Source organism: Panthera leo, chromosome A2 (assembly GCF_018350215.1).
Source record: "Panthera leo isolate Ple1 chromosome A2, P.leo_Ple1_pat1.1, whole genome shotgun sequence".
In the NCBI taxonomy this organism is placed as follows: Eukaryota; Metazoa; Chordata; class Mammalia; order Carnivora; family Felidae; genus Panthera; species Panthera leo.
In genome coordinates this window covers 152,916,800-152,936,764 of record NC_056680.1, presented here as the reverse complement: position 1 = coordinate 152,936,764, position 19,965 = coordinate 152,916,800, and the positions used below count along the sequence as shown (strand labels likewise).

The 19,965-nt window shown below is 52.0% G+C and overlaps 1 protein-coding gene across 9 annotated transcripts in view; it reads left to right on the top strand.

Moving 5' to 3' along the window:
- HIPK2 (homeodomain interacting protein kinase 2) overlaps positions 1-19,965 on the top strand; it is a 184,083-nt gene that overhangs the window by 115,394 nt on the left and 48,724 nt on the right. For all 9 annotated transcript variants that reach the window (XM_042926327.1, XM_042926307.1, XM_042926296.1 and 6 more), the window contains 4 exons: positions 11,909-12,032; positions 12,294-12,413; positions 14,249-14,335; positions 16,369-16,553. In XM_042926327.1, the coding sequence (XP_042782261.1) occupies positions 11,909-12,032; positions 12,294-12,413; positions 14,249-14,335; positions 16,369-16,553 (516 nt within the window). The remainder of the gene's footprint in view (positions 1-11,908; positions 12,033-12,293; positions 12,414-14,248; positions 14,336-16,368; positions 16,554-19,965) is intronic.

The following is a 19,965-nucleotide window of genomic DNA, read 5'->3' as shown; positions in this document are numbered from 1 at the left end:
GTGGCATCTCCCTGGTTCCACGTGCTGGTTCGCTCATTTGGCTAGACTAGTGTTTGGTGCCCAAGACAGCAAAATGAGCGTCTTAATCTCTTTTGCTGGAGGGTGCTCCATTTCACAGGCCTGCAGGAGAGTCCCAGTTCTGGGACTACAAGGAGGCCCCATTGTTTATGGGAAGATGGGGCAGCGGTCCCTCTTCATGTAGAGGGACACTTCCGCCCCTTCCACTGTGTGCTCCACGCCACAGTCGGCCCTGCGTTTCTGACAGTGAGGTCCAGCGGCCGTCCGGTGGCTTCCGTGCCTCCGTCCCCTGGGGTTGAAGGTTCAGACACCGTTGGGACGTGTGTCTGCTGCACGTCAGCACCCCCTAGTGTGAGCTCGAAAGAGCCAGCTTAGTTCTTCCTCGGGACCCAAGCAAAACACAAGAAAGCAAACTTGGGCTTTGTTGGTTTGGTTTTGTTTCAGCTACTTTAGGAGAAGCTGGATGTTGGAAGGCTCTCCCTAAACAAGCTGCCCTTGGCTGGACCCCTAACGTTTGCGCCCATTTTGTTTGGCAAAATGCCTTCTGGAGCAACCAGCCAGCCGCCTTGGGAGGTCCCTCCTCGTCCTGACCACGGCAGGCCCTAACGGGCTGTGGCTAAGTCTACCAAGTTCCCTGCCATAGACTCGGGTGAAGGCTGCACCCTCATCCTCTGCCGTGGGCTTGGTCTCCTGGCCAGGCCAGAATGGTATGCCCTTGCCCTGGGAGCAAGGCCGGCCGCTGCCACCTGGCTCCTCTGGTCCCACTCACACCTGGGTGCTTAGAGACAGGACGCGTCCTGTACGGCCTGGGCCAGAACCAGCCACACTGGCCGGCAAAGGCTCCTGGCTTTATTTGAAAACTGGCTTAGCTGGTGTGTTAGCAGGCACATCTTTCTCCGTAATTTCTCTCCTAAAAGCGCAACGCAGGGAGGGAGGCCTCTTCTGAGGCTGTGGGCACGTCCCTGTTGCTGCAGTGGAAACTGACCCTCCGGCATGTGTCTGGCATCTTTACTGAGTGGATTCTGTTCCGTATCTCAGGTTTCCAGCTTCTGCTCTCTCAGCTGGTGTATCTCCAGTCAGTGACACTGAATGCACCTCCCTTTCGAAGAAGGAGCAAGTTTCCATCTTCGGTCCCTGTTCCTTATCCTAGGCCACCAGCTATAAAGAATGCCTCATGATCTAGCCCCACAGGCCGCATAATCAGATAGCGCTATATAAGGAAAGGAAATACCCCAAGGATGAGCCTGGTCTTCATTACAGTTCGCTTGCTAAGAGTTGTGAACCCCGGGGCCTCTCCAGTGCAGGCCCGGGACCCCTAGCAGGAAAGCATCATGATTCTCCAGCCCTGTGTGAGTTCATTCATTCATCCAACAAACATCATAGAGTACTCACTGTGAACCGGTTGAAGCTAAATATTAACCATATGTTTACTGACATTTAAGTCGCATAAGTAATATTACCTTCTTGGTGTGCTTTTATCTGGGGTAGAGAGGAAGCTTTGAATTGATTGTCTAGTGTGAAAGAGGCCAGCCTTTTCCCGCCTGGCCTGACATCTCGTTTTCACTCCATTGGTGGGTAACCGTATCACCTCCCTGAATCAAGTGAAGGGGCTGCATTTGCAACTGATCCACAGGAATTGAAATTCCAAATTCCCTCCCCGTGCAGAGAAAAGAGGTGCAGCCTCCGGAAACTGAAAGGTGACAGCAGGTGGTGGTGGGACTGGAGTGTGGGCAGGCTCCCCAGGGAAGCTCTAAATGCACAGTGCGACGCTCAGTTTCAGTCAACAGACTAACAACAAAGCAGAAGAAAAACAATCAACCAAAGGAACTGAAAAGAATGTCTGAGGTTTTTGTCTCCTTTCTCTGTCAGCCAGCTCTGTCGTCTTCCCAGCTCCCGGTCTTTGTGCCGAGCCCTCTCCGTCGGAGCTTGGATCTCCCTCTAGCCCGCCTGTTCAGGAGCCTGCACCCCGAGGCCTGGGGTCCACGCCGCCCCCCTATACACAGGGGGCACGGGCACCGTGGCCTGGGCAGAGGGGACGGCCCGAGGGAGGGAATGTGCAGGGGCGTGGCCACATGGGCCGTGTTCTGTTTCTTCACCTGGCTGGTAGGGGGACACTGGTCATTGCTTTCTGAGAAGTCACTGAGCTATATGTTTTTGCTTTGTGCACTTCTTTGTATGTGTCTTATCTTATACAATAAAAAGTAATTTTATCAAGATAAAAAAGACTTTAAAATAAAGAACCTGAAGCAGTGTATGAGTGAAAAAAATCGGTATGTGTAGATACGTGCGGAAACCTGTGATTCCGTTTCCCTGGTTGACGGTGCTTCCACAGACATTTATTGAGCACATACCTTGGCAAAAAGTGAGAACATAAAACATAATATTACGGTCCAGCAGGGTGTGGGATGCAAAACCAGGCCTTGTCCAGCATCCCTTGGCTTCGTGGCAAAGGCACCAGGGACCAGACTGGGAGATACAGGCAGAGTCGGCACAGTGCATGTCCACAGGACTAGGAATTACAGGGCAGGGTGAGTGTCTTTGAAATGACCCATTGTGGGGTCCAAGCTGATTTCTTCCCAGGAACATTTCTCATTGAGGTTTGGAAGGAATTTAGAGGCTGACATCAGAATATACTCCAGACATCTGAGAAGCGGTTCCCGATTTATACGAACGTCATCAGAAGCCTTTGGAGATTAGGTTCCAGATCTTTTCTTCTGGTGTGCAAGCAAGGAAGTTAGATTTCGGTGCTGTGCTTTGCAGAGTTGAAACACAGTGGCAGGACCCCAGGATCAGCATGGACGCAGAGTGGGGGTGGGGAACACACAGTTGACCCTTGAACAGCATGGGTTGGTAGTGCCTGGTCCCCTTATACACAGGCTTTTGTTTTTGGTTTTGTAAATACAATACAGTACTGTAAATATATCTTCTCTTCCTTACAGCTTTCTTAGTAACATTTTCTTTTCTCTAGCTTACTGTATTGTAAGAATATGGTATGTAACACATATACGAGTATGTGTTAATCGACTATTGATGTTATCAATAAGGCTTCAGTCAACGATGGGCTGTTAGTATTAAGTTTGGGGGAGTCAAGTGCCATGTGGACTTGGGACTGCATGGGGGAGCGGGGTTTGGTGCTCCAGCCCCGTGTTGTTCAAGGGTCGACTGTATATGTATTGAGTGCACATCCAGGAAAGTCTTACTCAGAGCCAAGATGCTCATGGCCAATACAAATAAAACTGTCACTCTGATTCTAACACTACCCTGGAAATGGTCAGTCGAATCAAAGAAGCCAGCTTCCTTTGGGAGACTGTCCAAATGTGACACGAGAATGATGACGGCATCTAGACCCAGCCGTGGTTATTACAGTCAGCCTTCCATACGGATGCACTGAGTTGTTCTCGCGTCCTGAGCGTTTCTCTTGGTGATAGCTGGAGACTTTCAGCCAACAGGATCGCTGGGGAGGGTCTTGAAATGATGCTCACCAGCACGCAGGCACACGGTGTCATGGACGTCAACAGTGTCGCCGGAGGTAACACTTCTAGGACATCTGTGCAGGGATTTGGGTGCGTGTATATCGTTGAGCTGGAGCCACCCACAGGCATGAGTGGGGCGTCTTGGCTAGCTCTCCTTTCAGAGTCAGAGCCTGGCCCCCTGCGGCGGCCCCCCACCACAGCGCCGTCCTCAGCTACTTACGGGGCAAGACTCCTCGTGTCTAGAAACCTTAAGGTCCACAGCGTTTGCTCAGGCCATCACCTGCAGACAGGGTCCACATCACCTCGGCTCAGTACAAGCTAACGCAACAAGGGAGCTCCTGGTCGGCCTCACCCCGTCGCTCGTCCCTGCAGCTCCATCCCTGGGTCCCTTTGGCCTTCGCATCTACCCAGCCCCCTGGTCAAAGACAAAGCTCTTTCTCTCACGTCTCCTGTTCACTGAGGAAGCTGTGTCTTTCTCAAAAATCCCAGGTTGGCCGTGGCTTCGCCAGGCCCCCCGATCACTATTTCGATCCCCACTGGACCTTCCTGGGTCCCCCAGACGTGGTATGAATGCATCTCTTAGGAACGCTGCTCCCCATTTTCCTCGCAGCCCGCCAGTGGCCAGAGGATGTATTCTCTCCCCACCTGGCCGCCCTGCCGTGCTCCCCTGCGCTCACCCTGCACGCTGTCTTCCATGCAGATCCTTCAGCTCTGCGGTTCAATTTCTCTAAAATAGCCTCCTTCTAGTCCTCGGATTTCTCCTCTTTCTCCGGTCCTGTGTTGCTTTGATGTGACCCCTTGCCTCCCACCCCGGGTCACCAGCACACATAGTGGCTCAGAGCTCGTGTCAGCATTTCCAAGTCCCCTTATTTTTGCAGCGGAAACGTAAGATTGAACAGCCCATCTGAAATACAATTTTACATTTTGATTGCTTCTGCCCCAGCCATACTGAGGTTATTTTCAATCTACATATATTTGTGGGAACGGGCTTTTTCTCTGCAGTTCAATTCAAGTACACCTTATAATATCAGTGATTATAAAATACCATGGCCTAATAGAGTGTCTTGCTTCCAAGGAGTTCAAAATGCTTTATAATTCTACCGACCATCATTTGTCTTCATATGCTGCTGTAGAGACAAGAGAAAAAAAAGAGAGAGAGAGAGAGAGATTAATAATCACATTTTATAGACGGCGAAATAAAAACTCAAGAGAAATTGAGTAACATTTTTCCAGAAAGGCACGGTTGTCCGTGTGCTCTCTGATTAGTGTTGCAAATTTATTGCCCAAGTTGGGAGTGGCCGTGAACCCTGCTCTTGTTTTACTAGTGCACCGTGAAGACGACCAAGATATGGACTCTGGTCCTACATCTGGCCGGGAGGCCAGGTGAGGCCAGAGAGCCAAAGCCAGGTAGCACGGAAGGGGATGCAGGCTTAGGACGGCGTTTCTGTGTGCGAGGGGAGACGTGGGGCCTGTAGGCTGGGCAGTGCTCTTTCTGAAGTTAGTTGGTGGGCGTTTTGCTGCTGGTTATATTAATTGTTGTACCTTTTACAGCAATAAATGGAACAAAAATGCTTAAGCCGTTGTCCTAGTAATGTTTCCACTTATAAGGAGGAAAGTGGGCTTTAAAAAAGGAGGAAAAAGGATGCTCTTTGTGTAATTGCTACGACGTGGACTTGAGCGTATTATAGATGAGTGAATGCGTGTTGACTGCCTGCTCTATGCCAGGCCCTATGCTGGCCGCTTCCCCTGACGCCGTTTAATTTCATCCTCAGAGCGGTATGAGGAAGTCGAGGCACAGCTAGAATGCGCCAGCACCGAGTTCCGCCCGCGAGCACGGGGCCCCCGAGTGTGTGCTGTTCCCACTCCACTCTGTGGTCTCCACACCTGTGTTGGGGTCACTCCCTCACAGGATCATGTGGTCTGGACGTGACCTGGGAATACCCTACCAGCTGAGCGTGCCGCTCAGAAAACTAGTGAGCGAAATACCAAAGCTTCGATAATTGATGTGCTAAAAACGACAGTTGTTTATTCTCCTTCTATAGAAAAATAGAATCTTCTGTGTCTTACTGTGGGAATGTTGGAAAGGAACAGTCTCTCTCTTTCTTAGGTGCAAATTTTGTCTGACACTTCATGTATGTTGAAAGTATGTTTGATGTCCCAAAATAGCAATGAGGAGACTCTCTAAGAGAATTCCGTGGGGTGGCAAAGGAAGGGTGAGTCATGAACGGAGCCTGGGTGATTCTGAGCCCAGTGAGAAAGGCCCGTTTCCCAAGCCAGCAGCCCTACCTGCGGTGGAACCGAAGCGAGAGCAGAAACGGCCCCCATGGGGGAGCCCAGAATGTGATTTTGTTTTTTAAACTGCATAAACTTTGAAACAGAAAGGCCAGGTAGTCTGCCTCTTGTCATAGGGCATGTTGCCGAGGGGACGGTGCCAGCTTCAGGGGAACTGGTGCCCCTGAAGGGTGTGGGGTTGACACGGAAAGATTCCTGTACAAATGTGGAGACAGCGCCTACCATGCCCAGGTACTGTACTAGGTGCTACAGACAGAGCTGTGATGTGAGGACAGGGCAGGATGGGGCACACACTCACCCTGCCCTGTGCCCAGAGGCCACCCCGGCCTGTCCACTTACCAAGACTCAGCTCACACGTCTCTCCGGAAGCCCTCCCTGCTTTGCCCCTTCTCCCCCCAGTTAGTTTCCCATCATGTACTGGGCACACACTCTGGCCCATTGTACATCAGCTGTCGGCACGTCTTGCCTCCAGCTAAACAGTGAACTCCCGGAGGGGCCGTGGGGTGTGCTTTATTTATTTTTTGATTCTCAGCACAGTGCCTGACACAGAGACACTTAGGAAATGGCAGTTTGGATAGTCAAGTAAGTGAAAGGATGGACCTTGAGCCAACTTCTCAGTCACACTAACCATTGGTAAGAATGGCTTTCACCTCCCTCGGGAGTGAACGAGCCTCAGGTGCGCTGAACAAAAAGAAACAGATTTTAGGCTTGCGTCTCGACTTCCAGGAGCTCAGAGCCTTATGGACCAGCAGAAAAGGGAACAAGGCATCTGCGAGATCACAGCAGAACGGTCTTCGGTCCCCCAAGGATTACTGAGAGCCGGGTGAAAAAGCACCTTCCTTACTTAGGCCTGGGTGTTGAGCAGGTATTTATGGAGCAAGTGAGGCACAGACCCTGCCTTCCAGAAGGCTTAAGAGGGGGCAGGTATGGGAACATGGGTTGGGAACAGCAGGTGCTCGGTTCATAGTTACTGGACCGCACTGGTTATTGGTGCTGACGCATTCATCCCCCGGCGTGGGCAGCACGGAGAAGGTGGGCAGCCTGTGTCTGAGGAGGAAGGAGAGGGCCCCGGCCTCTGCAGAGATGTGATCAGGGTATCACGTGTGCAGAGAAAAGGAATGAGGAAGAGTTTCGGGGTGGGTTGGAACAGGTTGAAACCAAGGGCAAGAGACCAGTAGGGGTTAGGGTAGAGGCCTAAACCTCGAGCCCTTTCCAGCCCCTCCGGGACCCTAGAGCCACCTGCAAACCCCTGCCACTCTCCTTCTTGCTGGAATTCGGGAGCCACGGCAGGCAGGTGTCCTCTGGGCCTCCACTCCCACCCGCAGAGGCCTTCTCTCCCGCGGGTGACACCTTGCTCCTGGTGCCAAGCTTCCATTCCTCCACCAAGATTGACCCCTTCTGCTCCCCTTTGTTTATGCTGCCTTAGAACTTTCTGCCTGAATCTCATATTTTAGTGCTTTCTTATATTTAATAAAGGTTTATTCAATCAGCAAATCCTTATTGATTGAGTGGCTACTAAATGGCACACCCTGTGCTGCCCTGTGGACGTAGCAGGGGGAGACGGACAGTAGCGGGTTATTGGAGAAGTGCTGTAAAGTGACATTTACGGCACTGTAGATGGAGACTAACTGGTGTCGAGGGACGCCTGTCTGCGGCGGTGACAATTAAGCTGAGGTTTGAAGGATGAGAAGGAGGCGGCCATCTGAGCGCCGGTGCAGGGAGCCTTCGAGGCAGCAGCACAACACGGCACGAAGGCTCTAGGTCCAGGAGGAGCCTAGAAATGGAAATGGAAATGACAGTGGAGAGCAGGGCAGGGAGGTCCTGAGGGTCACGGAGGGATTCAGGGTTCAGTGGGGAACCTCTGCGGGGCTGAGAGCAAAGGGAGAGGTGGTCTGTCTGCTCGGGCAGCTGTGCGGACAGCGGATGGAGGACGGAAGGACGAAAGGAAAGACCCGCCGGGGAGCTCCAGGTGCGACGGGGTGGCCAGGGCCAGAGGGGTGGCGGCGGAGGTGGAGAGTCGGGGCCAGGCCGAGAGAGTCGGGGGCGGCCGCATTGAGGCCTTGGTGGCGAGGATGAAGGGAGCAGAGGGGCTCGGAGAGCATCCCGGGTTCCCAGCGTGGGGAGCAGGTGGGAGGGGCCGGGATCCCATTCAGCGAGATGAGCCCGGCAGAGACAGGGACCCGTTGCCGTTGGGGAGGGGAGGCCGAGGAGAAGACGTCCCTCGCGAACATACTAAGTTGGAGGCGACTGTGAGTCATTCCCGTGGAGGTGCTGGGCCTTCAGAGTGTAAGTGCGGAGCAGAGAAGAGTCCAGCGTGGAGATGGACATTAGGAAATATGAATGGAATGTGGACATGGGGCTGCCATACAATTCCTCTGTCAGCTTCCTGAGGCTGCAGAAACAGTCCCCGCAAAACACAGGACTGACCACAACAGCTGTTTACTCTCCCGCTGTCCTGGCGGCTGGAAGTCTGAAATCAAGGTGTGGGCAGGAACATACTCCTTCTGACGCCGTTCGGGGAAGATCCTTCCTTGCCCCTTCCACCTGCTGGTGGCCCCAGGCACTCCTCGGCTGGTGGCAGTATAAGTCCAGTCTCTGCCTTCATCTCCACGCGGCTGTCTCCCCTCTGCGTCTGTGTCCCAGTTTCCCTCTTCCCGTAAGGACACCTGTCCTGTTGGCTTAAGGGCTCACCCTACTCCAGTGACATAATCTTCGCTAGTCACATCTGCAATAACCCCGTCCCCCAAAACGGTCCCGTTCTGAGGTACCGGGGATTAGGACTTCAACATGTCTTTTTTGGCATTTGAGACAACTCAACCCATAACGGTTAACCCAGAACAAAGATGAAAAGAGAGGAGACCAGGGGTCCGAGGGCTTTGCCGTCCCACAGCAGCTAGCTAGAGGACAAGCCAGCAAAAGAAACGGAGAGGCAGGACAGCTGTGGGAGTGTATGGTGTCGTGAAAACCACACTGTGTGTTTCAAAACGGGACGAATGTCAACCGTGAGAGAAATATGCAGCTCTCGGGTCACAGAGGGAAGTTGACCCGTGGATGCGACATGACAACGTGACCCTGAGGGTCCGGATGGGCGTGGCCCCTGAGTGGAGACCCCTCGGTGGAGTCCAGTAAGAGGCAGGTGGCAAGACGGGAGGTGGGGGGCACAAAACAGTGGAATTGCAGGAGACCCCCGTGAGGTTCGGCTGAGCAGGGGCAGGAATAGGGCGGCACCTGCAGGGACACGGAGGGCTGGAGAAAGGGCTTGCTTTTGTGTGTGCTTCGCTTTGTTCTTGTGTGCCGTTTTGGTTCCTAAAATGGGAGATGCTGGAGCTTGTCCGTATGCTTGAATTAGCTCTGTCTTCGTGTCCGCGGGTTTGGCTTGTATACCAGTAGTATATTCGACCTCATTTGTCACGTGTGCTGGCGTTGGCGTCCCAGCAGTGGGGCCCCGAGGGGACAAGACTCCGTCTTCTATTTCTTTTGTCCCCCGGCCATCTAGCCTGACACTTGAGCATTCGTTCGTTATGGTCACGGCAAGAAAACTATCCTGCTGTACATACCCTGATACCATGCATGGCTACCACTTCATGTTCTAACAGAAAACAGGTAGAGGGACGCCTGGGTGGCCCAGTCAGTTAAGCGTCCGACTTCAGCTCAGGTCATGATCTCATGGTTGGTAAGATGGAGCCCCCCAGCAGGCTGTCTTGCTGTCAGCACAGAGCCTGCTTGGGATCCTCTGTCTCCCTCTTTCTCTGCCCCTCCCCCATCCTTGAAATAAATAAACTTAAAAAGAAAAGAAAAGAAAAGAAAATGGACCAAGAGCCGTCTTCATAGGCCCTATTCACATAACGTCAGTTGGCAAAATCCACGGCTAGTGTTTCTTGCCAGAGCACGTCACTGAAGCGTCACTCTTATGTGTCGGGTTCTGTCTTGCACATCCTCAGGGAACAGAAGCCAGGAAACGGATTTCCACGGGTTCCAAGTGGCCTGCTTAGGGGCATGAGAACCAGGTGATTAACCTGATAGGAAGGTTGGCCCCATGGTCAATCCAGAGATGTCCCTGTGAGAGCAGCCCAGGGTGTGTTCCTAAGACCCGACCTGGAGGCTACGAGGGGCAAGGGTCCTGGTCACAGGAACAGACAGAAGTGCGGAGAAGCTTGTTCTGTGTCAGCAGCCTGCCCAAGGGGGGCTTCGCGGGATCCGGGACAGGACATCTTCTCCAGAGAAGAGGTCTGAGTCTGCATGTGGGAGGAGGCAGGTGGACACGCCGACCCTGGAGAGAGAGGGCAGAAAGGAGGGCAGGTTCTGACACACACGTAGTAAAAGTTTGTTGTTTCCTCTGTCATGTTCTTTTCGGATATCCCCTTCTCTTCCAAGGGATGTGTTGTTGTTGTTGCTGTTGTTGTCGTTGTTGTTGTCATTATCGTTTAAATAATCCACAACACAGGACAGTCCAGCAGAGACGTACCTGGAACCAGCACGGGCATCCCCGGTGCGGCAGCACCACAGGGGCGACAGCAGCATCCCGTGTTCCCGCGCACAGTCAGCACCTGGGATGGGAGGACACAGAGACCACAGAGCTAGGGTGCAGCGCCAGGCTGAGCCTCCATGCCAGCAGTGAGCTGACAGGGAAGACAGGTTAAGTAGGGCCAGTGGCAGCTTGCACCACCCCCCCCCCCCCCCCCCCCCCCACACCCAGAGTAACTCCCTCCTGCCAAGCCTGGGAAGAGACCCACCCAGCCCTGGACTCTAGCAAAAGGATGTCGTGCACCCAGACTGATGACCAGGGCACTCTAGAAGCACCCGGCAGCAGTGCTGAGTCTCCAGCCCTAAGAAAGCGAGGGAACTCCTTCTTCCGAAAAACCAAGACGTTGTGACAAAACATGTTGGGTTTTGTTTTTTGACGTTGTTATCTAGAGAAAAAAGATCAGCAACGAGAACAAATGTAAAAGAGTAGCGTAGGGAGATGCTTTCTTAAGTGGGGGAGATTCAGCTTGACACTCCCAAGACGAGTGGGGCTGTTTTGGCCGCAGCCTCGCTCCTTCCTCCCGTGCTGGCTGGTGAAGATCACCCAGACAGAGCCGCCTCCCCAGCTCCCACTGCTCACGTGCCAGGCTCCTGAAAGGGTAGGAGAGTGGCGTCTTCTGGCATTGCTTAATCAAGTGGGAAATTTACAGAGAAAACAGAAGCTGGGCTAATGCATTTCATTATCAGCCGAGCGCCTTGAGCCACGTTTTTTTCAAAGCTGGGTTCATATCTCATACATTTGAGCGTGGTTTTCTCCAAAACGTACCCCTACTTCATCATGACACGTTCTCGGAAAAGAAAGGGCGCCGTGTGGTCTCCTTGGCTTTCGTTACTAACTGCGTGTGAAAATTTCCCTCTGAGTTCAGGTGGTTTCCTTCGGAAGCTCCGGCATGTAACCTTGTCTCTCATGTGAAGGGACATAATCCCACAGGCAGGAATGGGTTTATAATGGAGTTCTGACTGGTACCCAGACTATAGATCCATGAACGGGGTTGTATTAACTGTCATATCTGAAGACATTTTAGGAGACTAACTTTTTCAGAAGCTGATGATAAAAAATAATAATAATGTTTCCTTACAAAAGTGTGATTCAGACTCCTAAGAAGGGGGATCATTGACGTTAACCAATATTGGATTTAATCCCCTTGTTCTGGGTAGAGGCGACCTGTTTTCTATATTGCTGAAAATAGAACATTTATATTTCAGAATTCCTTTGTAAAAACTGGGCATTCTCTATGATTGGTTTCCTGGGTTTTCAGTTACAAAAAGCAACTCCCAGGTATCTCTAAAGCGGTTATTAGCTCATCCAACTGGAGTAGAATGGTAATGAAGTCCATGGATGTGGTTCCCTTAGATCCTTCTAGAGCCACAGATCTACCCTTCATCTCAGCCAGTCATCTGACCACGCTCCCTGCCGACAGGGAGGACCAGGCCCAAGAACGGAGGGATCACTGCCGCACAGTGCAAGAACCACAGGCCCTTTAGAGGGGAGCAGTAACGGCACCCCAGATTTGAAAGATAGGGTTTTATGTAGAATTCATACACAAATTACCACCTGCACTTTCAAGTTGCTAATGATTTCTCTCGTTCTTCCGTTGCAGGGCCCCTGAAATCATCCTTGGTCTACCATTTTGTGAGGCAATTGATATGTGGTCCCTGGGCTGTGTCATTGCTGAGCTGTTCCTGGGCTGGCCGCTCTATCCAGGAGCTTCTGAGTATGATCAGGTGGGTCCAGATAGCTCAGGTGTTCACAGAAAGCACGTCCTTTATAACATGACCTGTGGGTGGGATTGTGGGGTGTTTCCTTGTCTCTGAAACCTTGCTTCCCATAACTGCTTTTCTCTCATTCCTCTTTCTTTCCCCTCTTGCTTCTATTCTTTCTTTCCCTATAAAATTGTCATTTTTCTCAAAGGCACTAGAGCCATGAGTATACCATATGTCCAGTTACAGGAAACGCCCTGACCTCATTCTCCTCTTTTCTTGCAGATTCGGTATATTTCACAAACACAGGGTCTGCCAGCTGAATATTTATTAAGTGCAGGGACAAAGACGACTAGGTTTTTCAACCGTGACACAGATTCACCGTATCCTTTGTGGAGGCTGAAGGTAGGAAGAGCGTCCCCACCACTCCTCACCCATGCCCAACACTCAGGGAAGAGGGGCACCATCCAGTTGGCGGGGAGCTCTTGCCATTGCCACACTGATCCTGCACTTTGCTTTGATTCGGCCAAAAGCCCGGGAGAGGGGGCGACCGTTGTTGATCCACGAGGTAGATGAATTCGAATGTCCGAAAGCACCGCTTTGTTTGGCCAGCTGCCTGCGAAGCTCAGATCCCAAGTTCTGGTGGCTAAACTCCTGGGATGAAATCCCAGTGAACCATAATGACTTGTCGGGTGTGTGCTAGAGAGAGAAATGAGCCCCACCTTGTCCTCGAGGAGCTCCTATTCCAGGGACGCATGCAGGGAGCCCCCCACCCCTCCACCCCGCTGTCACAAGTGCCCCGTTGCTGGTAGGGGTAGAGCGTGGGGCCAAGAGGAGGGAACCAGAGGGTCAGGAGGAGCATTTGAGCTGGGCCCTAAAGGGGGAAGAGTGTCTTCCAGGCAGAGGAAATGGCCTCGGAGAGATGACGTCCTAAGGCTCCGGGAGGGGTCTGTCTGTCCCGGCCGGCAGGTGGTATAGCACATCACTGCACACTGTCAACTCCCGAGTGGTTTTACTTTAACGCAAACGTATTTTGCTTTCACTCTGATCTGTGCCTAGCAATTAAAATTAGTGTATTTTCCTGAGAAGGAGAAGATAATGCAAGTCTTAAGTACGCTTTGTGTTCATTTTAGGTGGTTTTTTGTTGTTGTTGTTTTTTGGGGGGTTTTTTGACAAGAGAGTGGGTGGGGGTTTTTTGTTTGTTGGGGGTTTTTTTTTGTTTGTTTGTTTGTTTGACAAGAAACCACAGCCAAATTCTAATAGGATTTAAAGATAACGTGTGGCCAATAGTTGCAGAAGATCTAGAAAAGAGATTTGAGAGCTAAGCAAGCACTCCGAGGCTGTTGATGAGGGGGCTGGCATTCGACAACTGTGAGAGCTAGCAGCTCAAGGTCACGTCCAGTAAAAAAGAGTTCGGGGGTGGAGGAGGGTGAGGCCAGGCAGGGGCAGGGTTCACTTTTATGTCTTCATCTGGAGCCTCGGTCCTCCTTGTCCAGCTGTTTCCGGGATCAGAGCCTGGATCCTAGCAGCTCCTGGTATGCCCTCCTTGAGTGACAATGTGAGCATCCATGGATGCATCCAGAAACCCACAGTAACTGGAGACAGCAGCTTCCTAGACCAAGGCCAGTGCAGGGCACGTGCATGGTCCAGCCCCAGGCAGAGGGGCAGCACAGAACAGACGCCGGGGCCAGATGCTGCTTCCCGGCCACGCGGCCTTGGCACACTCCTGGAGCTTGCTCTTCCTGCTTCTTCCCTGGAAAGTGGGTCGGTGTTTGTCCTCCCTAGGATGGTTGTCAGGAGTACCGAATGAGTTCTTGTGCTTTACAATAGTGCCTGGCATGCGGTGACAGCTATCTATATGAGAGCTTGAGAAATAAAATTAAATTACAACCTAAAACCATGTGGAAAAGGGCTTCTGCTTTTCCACTTGTGGAATCTTACCTTATCCCTTAAACTTAGGGGAGAATGTGGGGTTTTCAGGGATATGGCATATCTTGGTCATCTTGGAACCTTCTGGATATGATTCAGAGCAGGCTCTCGACAGGTCTTTGTGGGAAGGAGAGAAGAGAGAGGAGTTAGTGTGGAGGACGAGTTAAGTGTGCAGGGCACTTTAAGAAGAATCCGAGCGTCCTCTGAAAGATGGGAAAAAGACCCTCCGTGAGAAGCAGAAACCAGGGTTTGAGTCACAGTGACCAGGAAATAATTCACATGACCACTCAGCTTTTGCGTCTTTTGACCAGACACCGGATGACCATGAAGCAGAGACGGGGATTAAGTCGAAAGAAGCAAGAAAGTACATTTTCAACTGTTTAGATGATATGGCCCAGGTAAGCCCCATGGGTGAGTATGCAGTGCTACCCCTTAAAAACCAAGCACAGCAAGAGTTCTGCGTAATAGAAGATGGCGGGTAGAAATTCACAGTACTCATCTGCGGTGGTTGACCTTGACCTTGAACAATGATAGGTCACTCCTAGTAAGAATAGCATTGGGTTGGTGGGACGTTTTCAGAACCTTACAGCCGCCCTTTACTGGTTCCCATTTGTAAGAAAAAAAAAGAAGAAAGAAAGAAAGAAGGAAGGAAGGAAGGAAGGAAGGAAGGAAGGAAGGAAGGAAAGGAAGGAAGGAAGGAAGGAAGGAAGGAAGGAAGGAAGGAAGGAAGGAAGGAAAGGAAGGAAGGAAGGAAGGGAGGGAAAGGAAGGAAGGAAGGAAGGAAGGAAGAAAGAAAGAAAGAAAGAAAGAAAGAAAGAAAGAAAGAAAGAAAGAAAAAGAAAGTGCTAGCCAATCTTACTGATGTTTTCATGAGAAGAATTCAAGATCATTAGTACATCTGAGTTTACTGCCCACGACTCAGTGTATGGTTCCCGAGGGCTGCCCTGACAACGTACTGCACGCTGGGTGGCTTCAGATAGTAGACATTTATTCTCCAACAGTTCAAGAGGCTAGAAATTTGACATTAAAGTACCACCGGGGCCATCCTCCTCTGAAGGCTCTAGAAAGAAACTGTCCCATGCCTCAGTCCTAGCGTCCGCTGGCCCCTGGCAGTCCTCAGTGTTCCCTTGATGTGTAGCTGACTGACCCCGACCTCTTCACCCTTCTTCCTATGGCCTTTATTCCTGGGTTTCCTCTTGCCTCTATGCCCAAATCTCCCTCTTCTTTCTCTTATAAAGACACCAGTCACTGGATTTGGGACTCATCCTACTCCAGCTCACCAGAGGGATCACAGGTTCTCTCACCTTTGTGCCCAGAGAAAATTCTAGAACTTCACCTGTTTTTAGTGTAAGGACTAGTCTAAAAGCAGGGCAACCTAAAGAGTCTTTCCTAAAAGCAACGAGAAGTACAACACTAGACCAATAAACACTAAGCACACTTCTTCCTGAGGGTGAGTGGAACCAAAAATCACGATTCTGCGTAAAGGGTACTTGTCAGTTGATTAGAAGCTTAGATTGTCTGAGAAAACTGAAATTACTTTCCATAGCATGCCTTGGAAATTAACGGAAAGCACCACACAACAGGCCTTTCAAAAACCATCCGAGGCTTACTCTTGGAAGAAGAATCCTGGGTTCAGATACCCTGCTGTCTTGGCCAGAGGTGATCCCAGTGAGCACAGGGGCTAAAACAGTTCTGGCGTTAACACAGGGCACTACCAGAGGACAGATAACACTGTAGCTGGAGGAAGAAGGTTGGCCTCTGAAGGTTGAATGCATAACCCTTTTTGCATTTCATTTTTTCTACTTGGTTGTAGTTCTTGTTTTTTCAATTGTGGTAAAATATACATAGCATAAAATTGGGGCACGTGCATGGCTCAGTCCATCAAGCGGCCAACTCTTGTTCTCAGCTCAGGTCTGGGGCTCGGAGTCTTGAGTTCAAGCCCTGCCCCAGGCTCCTCGGCGGGCGTGGAGCCTACTTAAAAAAGAAAAGAAAAGAAAAACTGACCATCTTAACCATTTTTAAGTATATAATTCAGTAGTATCAGGTATAACCCCATTGTTATACAACGAATGCCCAGAAGTCTTTCCATCTTGGGATTATTTTCCGTGAGGTGTGATGTGAAGTACACTTCAGTTTAACTGATGGAAGCAGGTACAGGGCACGTCCTGTCACTTCTGTGTATTTTCTAGAACGGGCAGCGACCCGCTCCCTCCGCCACGCATGGCCGCCCTCTGCCTTTCCTGGAGAGGAAGCAGCCACCGCCTGTGGGCAGTAACAGCCCATGGCAGTGCCTGCAGCAGGACCCGCACAGCCTTCTGGACACTGGGAAGGGGTGACAGACATGGGGATGGAGTTCCCGGCAGAGAAGAAGGGAAGCCGGGGGAGGGGCGGCCGAATGGGGTTTTGGTAACCTGTCCCTGTTTGCCTCCAGGTGAACATGACAACGGATTTGGAAGGGAGTGACATGTTGGTGGAGAAGGCAGACCGGCGGGAGTTCATCGACCTGTTAAAGAAGATGCTGACCATAGATGCTGATAAGAGAATCACTCCAATTGAAACCCTGAACCACCCCTTTGTCACCATGACGCACCTACTCGATTTTCCCCACAGCACACAGTAGGTGTCTTGCTTGATGCTTTTTACCAGGGGTCAGCAGACTTTTTCTTTAAAGCCTCAGATAGTAAATACTTCGGGCTTTGCGGCCATATGGTCTGTGTCGCAACCACTCCACTCTGCTGTTGTAGCTGACGGAAGCCGTGGACCGTACAGAAACCAATGAGGGAGGCTGCATTTAATAAAACGTTATTTGTAAAAGCAGGCGGCAGCCAGATTGGGTGGCCCTGAGCCACACTTTGCTCTACACCAAAAAGCAGGGAACGGGAAGCGTGGGAGAGCTCAAGTCTGGGTGAACCCGCCCCGGGGGTCTGTACGTAAACGGGGTGCTCACAGTGGCGGCACCTGGGAAGCAAAGCCACTTTCAGGGCCAGAGATCACTCCCAGAACCATTCTAGTTTGGATCTGGGTTTGTTCGTCCATTCATTCATCCCCGCAGCAGGCTGCGTGCTGGGGTGCAGCGTAGGGCAGAGCAGTCGGGCCCCTGCCCACCGGGGCTTCCAGTCTGTAGGTGAGAGAAAGACATCACATGGGTGATCCCCCAAGAAGCAGGCTGTTACCAGGGAAAGCGGGCTGCAGTCGGGGCCCGGCAGGGCAGCCCCCGAGGAAATGACCGCCGAACGACTAGCAACAGGTCACCAGTGAAAAGGCCGGCCAGGGGAGAGAGGGCACTGCCCACGCAGTGACTGCCAGCACAGGGCCTGGGGCTCGGAAGGAGGGGAGGCCTCGGGACGAGCCGGGTAAGGCCCCGTGTTAAGGGTCTGGGTCTTCATCGTAAGAGCAGCGGAAGTCACGGAGGGACTTCTAAGCAGGGGATGGCTGGTCAGAGCTGCGTTTGACAGAGACCGGCCTGCTGCTGCACCATCAGGTCAGAGAAGCCCGGGCAAAGTGCCCGTGAAGGGAGGCAACATGAAAGCTGCTGGTGGCCTGAGAGAGCCGTTTGCGGGGAAGCAATGGCCATTTGAGCAGGCTGCGGGACTGAGGGGAGGGGAGGGAGAAACAGGAGCGACCAGAGGGGCCCGACGGGGTTCTTCTGATACGAAGGGACCAGGGCAGTTCAGGGTGCTGGTGGGACGTGTCTGCAGCACGAGGGATTGAAGAGAAGGATGCAGAGGTTTCCGAGAGGCCGGGAGGCGCCAGGATGGCAAGGCCAGCGTCACGGGCGGGGAGGGACGTGGGTGTTGGCAGGCGTGCTGGCCTGGCCAGCGAAGTGGATGTTCTTCAGGCAGCTCCTGTCTTCCCTTGTGGAGAGCAAGGTGGTTGGTGGCTGAAGAAGTAGAGGAAAGCCCGGGTGGTCGGGGCAGGAGGTGGCCAGGCCAAGTGGACAGAGCAATAGGGGAACAGAGCATGGCAGATGTGAATGGTGTGGAGGGTAACCGGGCCCCCAGGTGACGGCAGGGGGACAGCAGGTCGTTACTCAGGGTCATCCGGGCTGGAGCTTTGCCAGGCTGTTGAGAGAATAAGACAAACTGACAGGCTTAGGATGTTGGCAAGAGAGCAGTCATTTTCCCAAATGATGGCTGTGGGAGGCTTAGCTGTGAAGGGAAAGGAAGTGAAGACAGAGGGGCCAGTGGGGCCGAACAGGTTGATCACCTCCAAGATTGGTGACTTTAGCAACAGCCGAATGAGCCAGATGGGCCAAAGTGTGGCCAGGGGATGAGACACTTGAATTTGCGGTTTGGGGAAGTGAGGAAAGGGTGGCCAGAATTGACCACAGGCCACTGGGATAAGAAGTGAGGAGCCAAGATGTCTGACCTCTGAAGCCCTGCCTGGTGGGCAGGGAGTGGGGCAGAGGCCCCGGTGCCTGACGGGGAGAGGAGAGGCCAGGGTGGCAGAACGGAGGGAGGAGGAATTTGCAGAGGCTGTAGTAACAAAGTACGCTGAAGGCTGACCCGCTTCAACAGCAGAAGTCCATGTTCTGACCGTTCTGGAAGACCAACACCAAACACCAAGATCAAGGTGTTGGGCAGCACTGTTCCTTCTAAGGCTGCTCTGCTCAGCTTCTAGATGGCCGGCTCCTCCCTGTGTCCTCACGTGGTCCTTCTCGACACGTCTGTGTCCTAATTTCGTCCTCCTCACGGGCAATTGGATTAGGGCCCACCCTGATGGCCTCGTTTTACCTCTATAAAGATCGCATCTCCAAATGCAGCCACGTGCTGAAGCCCTGGGGCTTTAGAACTTCAGCGGATGGATTTGGGGGCAGAGTTTAGCCCGTATCAGAGGGTAATGAGGGATATCATTTCAGCCGCTCAACCTGGAGGCACTTGGGATGTGAAAGAACAGATAGTCCCATCCCTGGAAGTCTGCAGGGAGAAGCGGTATGCTCAAGGGAGCACCAGATTTTAGATGGGGTTAGGAGGAAACAGAAATACGTGAAGAGGCTGAACATGAGAGACCTTGGCACATCCTGGCTGTTCCTGCCACGGCCAGAGTCTGATTGGGCTGAGTCTCAAGGCTGGACTTGACCTTATCTGGTCTGCAGAAAATGAGTGGGTGGTACCCTAATTACCGCCTCTGATTCCAGTTCTGGTCCTTATCAGTTGATGTTGAGCAAGTCAGATCACATGGCAACAACCACCAGTGTCCAGTTCAGAGAAGGAAGTTGGACCCCCTCCCTCGCAAACTCTCATTACAGGATTTGTCCTATTTCTGGGGTGGTAGGGGTAAGTCAAGGAGTCAGTCTGCGCCACTGAAGGAAGGCAGACTCGGTGATTTTCTGGATAGGACTCCCATGAGATCAGTCTTTTTATATTCAGGGGTGAAATGGGACAATTGTGAACCAGCTACAGTAGATGTGGGAGATGGAGTGGTGCTCTGCAGACAGCTCCCAGTTAGCCCTCTGCACTGTCAATGAGACGGTCACCTGCACAACGTCAGGGCCGTAGCTGAATGACCTCAGGGTCCTGCCTAGCTCTGAATTCTGTTAAGGAAGCAGCAATAGAATGCTTCACTGTACTTGGTGAAGACCAAGCATGGAGACCATGAGCATGAGCCTCAAATTCAGAATTTGGGGTAGATCCAAGAGAATCGCTGGCAATTTAGAATTCAGAAAACGGGCCCCAGAAGGAAAGACAGGTCTTTAAGCACACCTAGGCTTCCCTGAGAGTAGGCGTAACCCCTAAGGGTCCCTAGAACGGGCTGGGAAGACCATGAGAACAACAGGGTGAGAAGAATGCTCCAGCCCCCACTCCTTCCGAAGACCCCCACCCTTGGGGCTGTGCCAGAGCTGCCCCAACATATAGATTAACGGGTGAAAGCGACCCCACTCCTTTCTCCACACCAGGATTCTAGTGCACAAATTCCTTAAAAGCCATTCTGACAGAATTAACCCAGGGTGTAAGTGTTTGCTCTTCCTGAAACTCAAAACTCAGACCATTTTAATTAGAAAATTCTGCGTCTAAAAGCTTTGGGTTGA